Here is a 13,104-nt window from a genome sequence, read left to right on the forward strand (position 1 = left end):
TGCTGTTCTTCATGTTTTGTTTTTTTTAGTTGTTCCGAAAGTGTTTTTGCAGCTGCTGCCATCAAGGAGTGTCATTGCTATGGGGTGGGGGTGCCTGGTCTGGTCTAGGTGGGTGCTACATGTCTAAGTAACATCCATATAAATGAATGCCAGATCCAGAAGTTTCCCAGCAGAACATTGACTTGTCATAAGATGGTCAATGTTGTTTACTTCTCCCGTCAGTGGTTTTAATGATGTGGCTGATCAGTGTATATGTATACAAGTAACACTGCACGTCTTGATACCACAGATGCTTCCTGTTCGCAGGCCTGATTGCTTTTGATTGAATGACACTTCAGATTGAGAAGCAGATAGTATCCTAGCAGCATGTTCAGACAGAAATAACACATTTCATAGTAAACCAGCTGTTTCTTTAACATACTGTAGCTGGAGCTATTTGAGAACCCGGCCGCAAGTTACAGCTCGACCGAGTGTAGCCGGTGCAAACAAGCCCTGATATGTGAAGACACGGTGCAGACATTGAATCTGTGTAAGACAGGAAATCAGCGGCTGCAGCTCCTCTCGGGTCTTCTTCTCTGCCTCTGCAGTGTTTACTGGCTAAATATTATGTGGTGGGTGTCGGGTGGTGTTTGTTTTTCATTTAACTTGCTACAGTAACGCGTTCAAGAAAGAGTGAAAGGCTCCAACACAATGAAATCACCGGAATAGCTGGAATATTATGTTGTGGTATTGTGCACCGATGTCGGACGGATGATTTCTAAGATCATATAAAAGTAAAAAACTAATATTGAAGAACTTGGGGTTGGGTCATGGTAGTAAAAGGGTATACAGAGTTTTCCAGATGTCCCTCTTGTTATTAATGTGTCCCAGTTCCTCATGATGGATCACTTTCTCAGGCCAAATAAAACATATAAACCCACCAGTGAATCACGGGTCTTGCGTCGGGGGTCTCCTCCCAGATGACCGTGCCGTTAAAACCCCAGAGGGGCGTCTCCCAGGAGGCAATGAAACCGCATCAACTGACTTCTTTTGGCACGAGGGAGCGGCTCCCATCAAATATCTCTAAGGCCACAGCTGCTCTGGGGAAGAAATTTATTTTAGCCGCTTGTGTCCGCAGCACCGCTCTTTGTCTCAAAGTTTAGGACAATGTCTGACGGTTGGAATGCTTTTGCCGCGCTGGTCAGCTCCCTCTTCACCACAGCAGCCCGGTGCAACGCCTGCACTGCTGTTGACGCCCAGTAATCAGTTATGTGATGTATACTTAAAAAGATCAGCTTAAATACAGATCTCTCAGTTGCACAATGCTGCATACATTCCTCTGTTTAGAAAGGCTACTACTGAGGAAGCAACTCCTTTGAGAAGTTCCTTCCTTTTCTCTTTTGCTCCCTCATGATTTCTTACAACACAGGCCGTCTTCAGCACAAATGTATTCTCTAGATCAGGGGTGTCCGTCTCATTTTAGTTCGGGGGGGCTACGTACAGGCCAGTTTGAGCTCAAGGTTGCCGGACGAGTAACCCATAAATGACAACAACTCCAAATATTTCCCTTTGTTTTAGTGCAAAGCAGTACAAATACGATATGAACGTGTTTTTTGAACAACCAGTCCACAACTCTTACTAAATCTGCATGAACCCCAGGAATAGAAGTTACCTTTATTAGGAAAATTGCAGTTAAAGGGGAACTACAGCCTGGACCTTATTTCTAGCATAAAATAGGATCGTTTACTCATCCATATAACTCCATAACTCCAGACTCAACGGGGAATAGCACTAGCGTATCATAACAAAATATTGGCGAAATGAACGAGTTTCGTGGCAGATAATGCGTTATTTGGAGGCTTCATCTCGGTGCCCCAGTCACTCCCACTATATGGATATACGCTGATCTAATTATCTCCCGAAGGAGTGCAAATGACACAAAAGTTATATTTTATGCCAGAAATAAGGTCCAGGTTGTATGTTTGACATCTGTGCTCTAGCTACATGCAGGATGTTTGATCCACCAATGCACTGAACTGCATGTGCCACACAAGTTTAAACACAGCTGATGTGTGTGTGTGTTTCGACGTATCCGAGAGTAAATGCATGTTCCACTATCCCGCTAACTCAACATTTCCTCTTTCTTCTTCTTGTTCCTCATATGCATATGTAACGCTGCTGCAGCTCAGACGCTGGGTTGCAGATATGCACGATTGAACTCTATTTTTGGCTTTAACGGCGTACAAGCGTGTTTTAGACAGACAATGAGCATCAGTGTTGCCGAGTGTTATCAGCGTCATGAGATCTCCACGTTAACAGTATCTGTTTGTGCTTAGCACAGACTTGAAAAACGCCCTGTGACTGTTTGATTATTTCTGCTTACTGCTTTTAGTGGAGACAGCATTTTATGCATGAAATGAATCTATTGTTAGGACAGTGGCTGATGGATTAAGTTGAAGCATTTAAATCGTTTTCCTGCCCCGCGTCCCTGCATTCACCGCCAGGTCAAGCCACCCTGCACAGTTTTCGTTGTCCCTCTCGGAGTCGGGATCATGAATCATCCCACAGAGAAGCAGAGGCTGTTTCCTTCCACTGACTGCTCTCCGCCGTGGATGTCTTTGTATTCTCAGGGAGGGCCTCTTCCTCGACTGAGCTTTGTTATGTGGTCTGAGCTTCATGCAAACTATTATCATCTGAGAATACAATAGGCTGGTGTGACGTGTTGTGGGCTTTCTTGCCGAGCACATTGCTTAATCTAGTGTCATATTTTATTTACCTTTCCCACGTGAAGTGTGAGCAAATGTCTCGGCTTTGAGAAAGTGATTTAAGCTGAAATTCTTTGGAGAACGGTCTGAGAATATTTGAGAAAAGGTTTTCATGGTTTGCAGATTTAGTTCTCATTCTCCTGCACACGCCCCCTTCAAGAAAAGCTCTTGTTTCTTTTCGTTTCCTTGCATCTATTTAACTTGAGCATTGCTTAACATACACCGATCAGCAACAACAACAAGACCACTGAAAGGAGAAGTAAAGAACATTGACCATCTTGTTTCAATCCAATGTTCTGCTGGGAAACTTTTGGACCTGACATTCATTGGACTTAGACATTTAGCACCCATCTTGACCAGACCAGACACCATCCTTCAGTGTCCACTCTCTGATGAGTCCTAACTGTTTTGGAGGCACAAGGAAGACCTACACAATACTAGGCATAATGTTACGCCTGATCGGCTTATATTTCATTTCACAATATCCAAAAACCCTAAAGAAAACTTGTAGAGTTTCTTGAAGACGTTTCGCCACTTATCCAAGTAGCTTCTTCACTTTGACCCCGTCCTCTTTAACTTTTGTCCTCCTTCAAGTTTAGATTTCCAGAAAGAAGTGGGCAAGTGTTTCCACAGATGGACCAATAAACTCATAGTTGATAGTTGCACAAACTATTCTCAAGCTTGTGTCTGGGCCAAAAGAAGTTGCACTTGAATGCACCACAAAGACTCCCTTTAAGAGTGCAGTAAACTGAATGTTTTGAGGTTTTAAGGAACTTGTAGTGCACTTTTGTCTCAATTCTAATGCTTTATAAGCCAAACAATTAAGCAATTAATCGAGAAAATAACTGGCCGATTATTTGATTGTGAAATAGGTGGTTGGTTACAGCCTTAGCTTCATGTTAGGACTGTGGACCTTACCATTGTATTGGTTTACCTCTAAATGTGACCCATAAACCCTTTTTCTTCCCTCCCTCCTAGTTGGACAACATCCTCTACCCTCCAGCTACATCCCTCAGGAAGTCCAGTAACCCAGAGCTGAACTTCGGATTAAGCCCCGCTCTCAAATTTAAACGACATCTCAGCGAGGATGGAAGAAACGTTCGGAGGAGGAGTCTGGGCGGAGGTCTCACAGGTAACGCTGCCATGATCTTAATCCTTTAAATGAGTGGGGGGGGAAAAAAACACCAATCTAAATCAATGAGGAGCTTGAAGGTTGATTACAAGCGTACCTTTCCGCTGCTTTGTCATTTTCACTTCATGTTTTCTTACGTTTTGCGTCTCTGACTTAGAGTAGCTGTAGTGGTTAAAATTAGGTCTCAAAAACACTTGAATGAATTTAGAAAATGATCTTAATTTGAGGGTAAATACACAACAAAAACAACTGGTGCAGGTGCGAAACTTACTGCCAGGTGAAACCCTTAAAGGCATCTGATTAATCATTTTAATTACAAAATTTGACTCTTTCACAACCTCTCCCTGACTCTGTGTTGCCCTGTTTTGATTTGTTTTGATCCATTTGTTCCTAATTTCCCATGAAAGTATGACTCAGTCTTGGCACTCACATGATAACATATACTCTTTTTTAAAAAAAAAAAAAAAAAAAGCTCTCTGGAGGACAGTTTGTGTATTTGTCTATAGCCTGATTTGTCTTTGCTGTCATTAATCTCACTGAATGTAACCAGACATAAGCACTCGAAGTCCGTCAGCAAATCTATTAATCCTTCTGACCTTCATGTGTTATTTTAACTTCTTCCCAAAAACGTCAAAAATGTCTCGGTTGATCCCAAAGGGAGAAACAAACACAAACCGTCTGTCTCTTTTAAAACACATGGCTGCTCCTTATTAGTTTGAAAGTGTCATTTCATCCCAATTAAAAACTCTTGCCTTCAGTGATCACCATCTCTGGAGGCATTTTTGCTTTTATTTACTCACGTTCCCAAGTGGAATTTCATTTATGCAGTTAAGAGCTTTGAAAATTTACTTCAAAATTAATCGGGATAATCCAGCGATCCTCTGCTGTGAGCCGTTTCCCTCCAGAGTAGCCTACCTTCATTCCTCATAGTTCACGAGGACACGCTTTCAAGTCAAAACTTCAAATATTTGACTGTTTTTTCCCGTTGCAGTAAACAGTGACCATCTGTTATTTAACCTTGGCTCTGAAATGAGAGGATTTATCACATAATTCTACAGTGACGGTGTCAAACTTGGCAGGGAAACCTTTCATAAGTGCATCAGGGGATGAGCCGCAGAAGCCAAAAATGATTACATCTTCACCCACAGACCACACAGATTTGACCTGGATGCAACCAAACTGAACAAACTATTCACTGGTATGAGTGGAGACTTTGTTTTTTTTAATTGTTTGAAGGGTGCAGCTGGAAAAAGGTCATGTCACATACTAGTGTTTAACCTCACTTTAACATTGACTGTTGCTTGTTTGACTGGAAAGATTTAATGTCAATAAAACTACCAGGAAATAGTTGAAATGAAAAACAAAGTTTTATGAAACAATAAATTGCAGTTTAATGCCGTTAAATTCCCTCTGCAACTTTGCATTTGGTGTTAGTCTTTGGTGTGGTCTGCAAATGAATTGCTGCAGAATGGGCTGTGGTTGAAATGTCGCTGTTAACGTCCATTAGGTTTTGAATTTGAGTTGTATTTAATGACCGTATATGTATACAGTCCGTGGAGCCGGGACGGGCAGGTAGCAACTTGAGAGAGCGTCCCTCTAATTAACCCATAATAGGGCACTCATTGAAATACTTGGGAATTCAAAGTGTTTTTATTTTAGGGAATAAGAAGACTTTTTTGTTTTTCTGACATTTTTCAGAAGTTGTCATATATGGTTCCTTGCCCTTAAGTGGTAAACAAATGTAAACATGTATTTTAGACCATTAGAATATAAGTGCTGATTCAGGCATTTGTCAACATGTACCGGTGTTATCCCTACCATTATATTAGGGGGCGCCCCGCCCACCCAACGGCACAACAGAAGTAATTTAAGGTTACCTTCCTCATAGAACATGTATATACTTTGTTCTTTTGTTAAACAAACAAAAATAGCCTTATTTATCATATTTAGACGATGGCATGTCATTTTTGTCTCTACGTGATGGCAAGTTTACAGTTCTCTGAGTTCCGCCCAGAGAAGAAATGTTTTCCAATGTTTAGTTCAATGTACAGTTAAAATAATTGTTCAGTTGTTACACATTATCACATTCAACATTGGGCTACTTTTTTCGTGGTGCCTAATAAAGCAGTTAGGCTTTGCGTTCATGCAGATCGGCTGGGTGAAAACAATTTCTGGTTCCTCACCTGATAAAGGGTTAAGCAGCCTCACCTTTAATTATGCGCAACTTTAGGCCTTGATATAATTTATGAACAAGCGGCTCATATACAGATTCACCCCATACAGGTGTGATGAGCAGTGAAATTATCTATAGAGGCCAAAAGACTCCAAAAACATGTGTTTTGAACATTTTAGCATGGAGGTCAATGGGGTCTGACTTATTTTTAGAACCAGCCTCAAGTGGCCATTCGAGGAACTGCAATTTCAGCTTCGTTATCAATCACTGGAAGATGCCGCTTAGTTGTTCTTTCACGGTTCAGCACAAGTGTTATTCAGCCTCTGGATACAGTTGATGGACTGGTGTTAATGAAAGTCTTGGACACATTCCTCCCATTGGACAGTTTACGGAGACGTGGCTCTTTTGTTGTCAGTTAACTGGAAGATGATAGTGACTGATGGTGTCTTTTATGCGTCTGAACGGTTTATTTTCCCCCCTCATTAGGTGTTTGCGGAGGACTTCACCTCACTGATTAAAATGTTGACCTTTTCACAGTCGGTGAAAGATCGTGCTTTCATCAGGTGCAGCTTTGAATGAATGCTTTGCCCTTTTTACTAATTGGTCTCCGTAAAGACAAGATGAATAAACAAACATTAGACCGAAGGAAGTCAACTTTGATTTGACTGTTTTGTTAAATCAAGACGACTAAAAAGTCTTTGTTTATATTCAGAGATTAGGTTTTCCACCTGTTGTTCCTAAAGGCTACCTTAGACTTTTTAATTTGAAGCCCAGTATGGTTGTTAATATGCCACAGCTTTAAATCCATCTGTTCTACCTGCCTGCTCATAAATGGTGCAGAACATTTAGTCTATTACATCCACTTCTTTCCAAACAGTTTGAACTTTTCTTGCCATTTTGGTTTAAAATGCATGAAAAGCATAATTTATCTGTTTGTTTTTTTTTGCTGTCACGGCTTCAATTTCTTTTCTGCAGGTCACAATACTGTAGCACTGCCACTTGTTTGTTGAAAAACAGACTCTGCAGTTGCTCTGAGCAGTGGTGTTGCAACTACAAGCACTGAGTCATGTATCGCCAACGGTAGAGGCAGAAAAATGTTATTACAAAAGTTGTTATTACATTTTATTTGACATATTTCCCAGCAGACATAGCTTTGGATATTTTCATTAGTTACGCGATTCCCATTGACTGTATATAGAGATGGATGAATCGTCCGTTGCGTCACCAATAGGATCCCAAAGAGAAGCTAACCCTAACCCTGTGGGTGACGTAGGATCCCAAGCTAGGGTTGCAATGACTAATTTAGTAGTCTTGAACCAGCTCAGAGTGAGGCATCTCACTTTTCCCAACTCGTTGATGCACTGACAGCACATGCGCACACGGGGAACAGAACAGGAAGCAGCAGCATGGAAGCAGCTAACGCTAACGTGAAACAAAAGGTCCAACGTTTGGGAACATTTCATACACAAGAAAACTCTCAAATGCAAGATTTATAAACTGAACCTCGGGCACCCTTGGTCCACCTCAGTCATACACGAACATTTTAAGATGAAACCCATTTTGGAAGATTGATACGCACCTCTGTAAAATGGTTAGCTCCCATGCTAGTAGCTAGCCTATTACTGTATGTGCAGACGGAGCAACAATCGTCTGTATTATTTGTTTGAAAGATTATGACAGTTTAAAGAGTAATGTTGTAGTTTTGTCTGGGAAAAAAAGTTGATTTTATTGCTGCTGACACTTAAATAAATATAATAAATAAGAGCCATTATTTTTTTGTGCAGCTCATAATCTGACTAGTCGACTACTTAGCCGATGACTCATCGACTATCAAAATAGTTGTTAGTTGCAGCCCTAATGGGTGAAGCAATCACATGATTGGCTGACGTGTCAGCGCGCAAAAGCTCTCCATTTATGTTATGCATCTTTAGAGACCAAGGGGCTGTAAACTTGTTTATTTCTGCTTTAAATTTAGACATTTTAACATGGGAGTGTATATGTGACGGATGGAGTGACTCGCTTTTGGAGCCTCTAGTGTTCATTTGCGGAATTGCAGTCATTTCCATGTTGGCTTCATTTTTCAGGGTCGTGTTGTAGCTCGCCGCTATTTAACTGTTAGTGTGAATGCACCGTTGGACAGCTATCTGTGGCGGCATCCACCTGTCAAGAGAAATTACCTATGGAAAAATTATCTATAGAGACCTGTAAACTTTTATTTCGACTTTAAATTTGGACATTTTAACATGGAGCCTCTAGTGGTCATTTGAGGAACTGCAGTTTATTTTTCAGGCTCGTAGGTCTGCAGCTTGACAGCTAAACACGACACTAACTGAAAGCCAGTGTATGCCTGCTACATGCAGCTTGGTTGTCGTTTGACTAGATATGCTGTAATGCTGTATATACAACATTTATTCATTTATTATGGCCCCTTTCATATCAAACATCAAAGTCTTGTCATGCCGAATTTAAGACCTCAAGTGCTACTCCTTTTGAATTGTGTAATAATCCACTAATTAAAACTAAGAGTCAAATCTTTATGGTGCAATAAAAAAAAAACTTCCATCAGCGATTAGCAAACTAAACACAAGAGAGCTTGTGTTTGAAGTCTCTGTCTTTATTGGGATAATTCTGTGACAACAGTTTCTTTTTAGATTGAACAAGTTGTTTTTAAGTTGCCTTGAGTCTGGCAGGATGAATGAACATGGATTACTTTAGCTGGGATGCATTTAAATAGAGTTGAACAGTAACTGTTTTGTGCAGAGATTTGTTTAAATTTCACACGATTCTTGTCAGAAGGGCGTGGTTGAAACATCTGCTCGGTGTCGGGAGCTGACCTTGCAAATACAAAGCTCTCCATGCAAATATAGCCGCCCGTGTCTCCCCCGACACTCCTCTTTCTAAAAGTGTTGATTAATAGGCGTGACGACAGATTTCCTCTTTGCTGGGATGTGATGGGCTCTGGCGAGGGGAAAACATTTGCCGGTAAGGGAAGGAAGGACCTCGGTTTTCTCCCCTCCTCATCCTGTTTGGTCTTCCCTTCAGTTCTCCTTGCTTTTACTGCGGTGATCAGAAGTGAAACTGAGAGGATGACCGCAGCACCGCAGGCAGGAATGTGCAGATCGTGTTGGAAATTATGAGCAGCTACTCGTTGGCTGCAAAGGAGAGAGAAATTAGAGCCGAGGCTTAGAAGCTTCTCTAATTCAACAGGCGTTGAATATGTAGCGTCTGCAGAGGTGTGAAAATAAGATTAGGTTTACAGTACGGCTAAAATGAACAAGGTGTTAATTTGAAAAGACTAGTAGAGAGTTAGGTTTTTGCCAGGAACATCTGTGGGCGGTGTCCGCTTCAAACTCACATGGCTCGGCTCCACTAATACCTAGAATTCTAGGAATTGTTCTGACTAACCTGGATGGCATCCTGTTTTTGAAGCAGCTCTCTTGACTCTATGTGTGAATGAGTGATGTCTGGCATGAAACTGGATCCACCGCGAAGGTTAATCGTTAAGTCTGCAGGTTGAAGCCATGCAGACGTTCTCCTTTATGTTGTTGTAAATGAAAACACAAGTTGAGATCTGCAAAGGTGGACAGCTTGTTTTTGGTGAATTTAATTCCTGATTTATCTTTGACTCATTTTGTGCAGGAAATGTCAGATAACTGTGGAAAACAAACTAACTGTGGACACAACCAAAATCCGACGTCTTCTGTGACTCTTGTTTCGTGCCTTGTCCTTTTCACCTTGGGTGCACCTGCTCTTTCTCGCTTATCAGGGACGGAGCACAAAACGCCGTGGGAGGAGACTAATGTTGTGAACTACTTTCGTTAGTAAGGGAGTTTCTGCTTGGGCTTTAGTTTTAGTTTTATTTACTGCAGCCTATCTTGTGAATAAAAATTTCCTTTTATTGTCACTCTTCTCATTCCCCAGGAGTTACTGACTAATAGCGCTACACATTTTTATCGTTTTCACTTTGACGTGGAACAAAAAACACTTTCACGTTCATCTTGAGACAATTGTTTGCTCTGCAAACACTGAAGAGATTGGCGGGTAAATGAATTATTAAATGAGGCGTACTGGTTTATTTTAATAGATTTGTTTGTTGCCCGGATTGAAAAGGTTTCATGCAGTTATTGCCTGTTTTCTGAGAACTTTCTGAGAAATATATAAATATTTGTTAGGCGTCATGTGTTGACTAAAAAGAATACAGCCTTTTGTGCACAGAACTCAAAGCTCAGCAGATATCTGGAGGATTTCTAAACAAAGATCAGACTGAGGTTCTTATTTAGTTTAAACCGAGTTAGAGTTCTCTGAGGATCTGCTGCGCCGGCGTTAACTTCGTAAAGTTGTGTCGCCGAAAACAAACGTTCACCTGAAGCTTTTAGAGGCGGCTCCAGTAAAAAACGTACAAGTCTGTCAACATTTAATACTTTTTGAAGTGGGACACTCATAAATTGTGTTAATTTATATGAAATATATGCAAAAAAGAATGCAGGACACATGCTGTAGATGCTTTTTATGATGCACCAGTGTGATTACAGCGTTTGATACGATGCACTGTTGCCCTTAAAGTTGAAATAAAAAATATTTTTGAAATTACCTTCTCATGAAATGATTATTCTTGATAAACTGCGTATCAGAAATAGGAAGAGGAAATGTGTCTGAAAACCAAATGACTCCAACTTTATCTGCAGCAGTGTTTGTGTGTTTACATGCCCCCACAACAGATTTGAAGTTTTCACATCACAAACTTGCTCCAACGACTGGTTGTTATTCTACCTCCATGTTTCTGTTATGCCTCAGCTGATGTTTACCCCACGTGGGGCAAACCTGCTCGGAAAGAATGGATTTATTCCAGCCAGAGAGGAAGCAGCCGATCAAGAGTTTACATGGTTATTAGGAGGTGATGTTTTCTTACTGAACAGATATATAAACCACTCTAAATCTGATTTTAAAAAAAAAAAAACTCCCTCTGAGCTAATTTTAATGCTCACACTGTCATTATTTCTGGATAATGCACATGCGACAGATTCTGATCACTTGTCCAGTTATTCTGTGAATTTCTGCGCCCGTCTGCTTGGGGCCAAACGAACCTGAACTACGCCCTCTCTCCTTTCCGATCACTCTGAAGCCTCCCTCATCTTTCCTTCCTTCTCTGTGTCAGTATTGTTAATCCTCCTCTGTTTCTCCGGGAGTGTTTACTCACACGGGAAACAGACGCGTGCTCATGTGGATTAAAGAGAGCAGGAGAGGCGCTAGAAGCAGCGTTCAGTGCCATCTAGCTGTCAGCCGGAGGGAGATAAAAGCGGATTCGTTTAATATAAAACCCTTGTTTTGATTTTAAAATGTGAAGTTGCATGCCGTCACTTCAAAATAATGTGCTGTTGCGTTGGTTATGTAACTGTAGGATTGTCAGTGACCTTTTAATGGGCTTTTTTTTTTTTCTTTTTTTAACCCTTTGACATCCTGACTGGCTGCACAGGGTCACCAGCTTAACTCGCCTAACGAGAGCAGACAGCTCGGATTCTCTTATGTTACTGGTTTGTCATTTGACCTCTGCTGCTCTATTTACTCAAGAGGATCAGGATGCGTTTCTTATGACGTGGGCTGGTTTGGGAGCTCGGTGACTGAGCAGTGGTGGGAAAAGAATTCAGATCCTTCACTTACATGAACGTAAGATTCTTTGATTTAGAAATATTGCACAAACTTGCTTTGGTGCAAGTGTTTTCAGTATCAAAAGTTACTTGAAATTGTGAATGCTAAATGTTTGTTTTAACTACTTGTGTTAACTATGTCCTGCGGTTTCCAAACTAGGGGTCGGGCGCCCTCCTAAGGGCCACCATAGAGAATTTACCCTGAGAAACTAAAAATCTAAAAAGATTCAGTGTTCTTCTGGGAAACTTTTGGACCTGGCATTCATACTTAGACATGCAGCACCCACCTAGACCAGACCAGGAACCCCCACCCCATAGCAATGACACTCCTTGATGTTCAGCAGCCATCCCCAGCAGGATGCAGCCTGACAGGAACTCTTCAGGAACAACTAAAAAACAAAAAACATGATGAACAGCACAAGGTGTTGACCTGGCCTCCAAATTCACTAGATCCCAAACTGATCAAGTGTCTGTGGGATGATCCACAGAGGCCCCTCCCCTCAAAGGCCCCCCACTAACATCATTCTGTTACCAGACACCACAGGACACCCTCAGAAGGCCCTTGTCCATTCTTTGATGAATCACAACTGTTTTGGAGGCACAAGGGAGACCTACACAATATTGGGAAGGTGGTCATAATTTTATGCAAGACCGGTGTAACTCTCACGCTTAAAGTAGTGCTAGCTTTCTGTCTAGGCATCCCGTGCCAGCCTCCTCTCATGCTCCACCTCTATCCAGTTTTGGTTTAGCTGTTTTTTTTTTTTGTTTTTTTTTTCAGGCAGTTGGTCATAATGTAATGCCTGATCGGTGTATTATCCCATTGCTCTGCAGGAAAGTACCTCCTGCTGCCCTCCCATTCGCAGCAGACGCAGACAGCGTGGCAGCCGTCGTCTGAGATCTCAAACCTGGTCCGGATGTGTTCCTTGAACCTGGGGAAGTCGGACCCCTCCCTCACCTCCAGTCTGGTGAGTAACCTCTAATATCTGTCGTCGTCTGTTCTTCAGCTCCGATCTGGGCCAGAGCCTCTAACCTACGAACGGCATCTCGTCAGAACAAAAGCTGCTGTGTTGTGTGTGTGTGAATTTCCCCCGGACCGGTTGGGTTTCAGTGCCCGGGACTTTTTGTAAGAGATCATTTGCTCATAACCACTGTGTCTCATTGAATAACGCCCATGGTAGTCTGATGTATCATGTAAGATGGTATCAGTTACCTGAAAGCCACGAGTAGAAAGAGATGCTGCAGATACGAGATTAAAATGATACACAACAGTAAAAATACACAAAATAAAAGTAGATTCTTGTGCATATTATCTGAACTAATAATCGATAAAAGAAAAAATGAAGGCAATAGACATTAATTAGAATTAAATTATACACATTCCTTGTATTTTGGATCTCAAATATGAGACTC

At 41.5% G+C, this 13,104-nt stretch overlaps 1 protein-coding gene across 3 annotated transcripts in view; it reads left to right on the forward strand.

The window, feature by feature from the left end:
* mast4 (microtubule associated serine/threonine kinase family member 4) overlaps positions 1–13,104 on the forward strand; it is a 106,986-nt gene that overhangs the window by 17,592 nt on the left and 76,290 nt on the right. For all 3 annotated transcript variants that reach the window (XM_084572604.1, XM_084572606.1, XM_084572605.1), the window contains exons 2-3: positions 3,723–3,876; positions 12,526–12,659. In XM_084572604.1, the coding sequence (XP_084428730.1) occupies positions 3,723–3,876; positions 12,526–12,659 (288 nt within the window). The remainder of the gene's footprint in view (positions 1–3,722; positions 3,877–12,525; positions 12,660–13,104) is intronic.

Source organism: Chelon labrosus, assembly GCF_963514085.1.
Source record: "Chelon labrosus genome assembly, chromosome: 22".
NCBI lineage: Eukaryota > Metazoa > Chordata > Actinopteri > Mugiliformes > Mugilidae > Chelon > Chelon labrosus.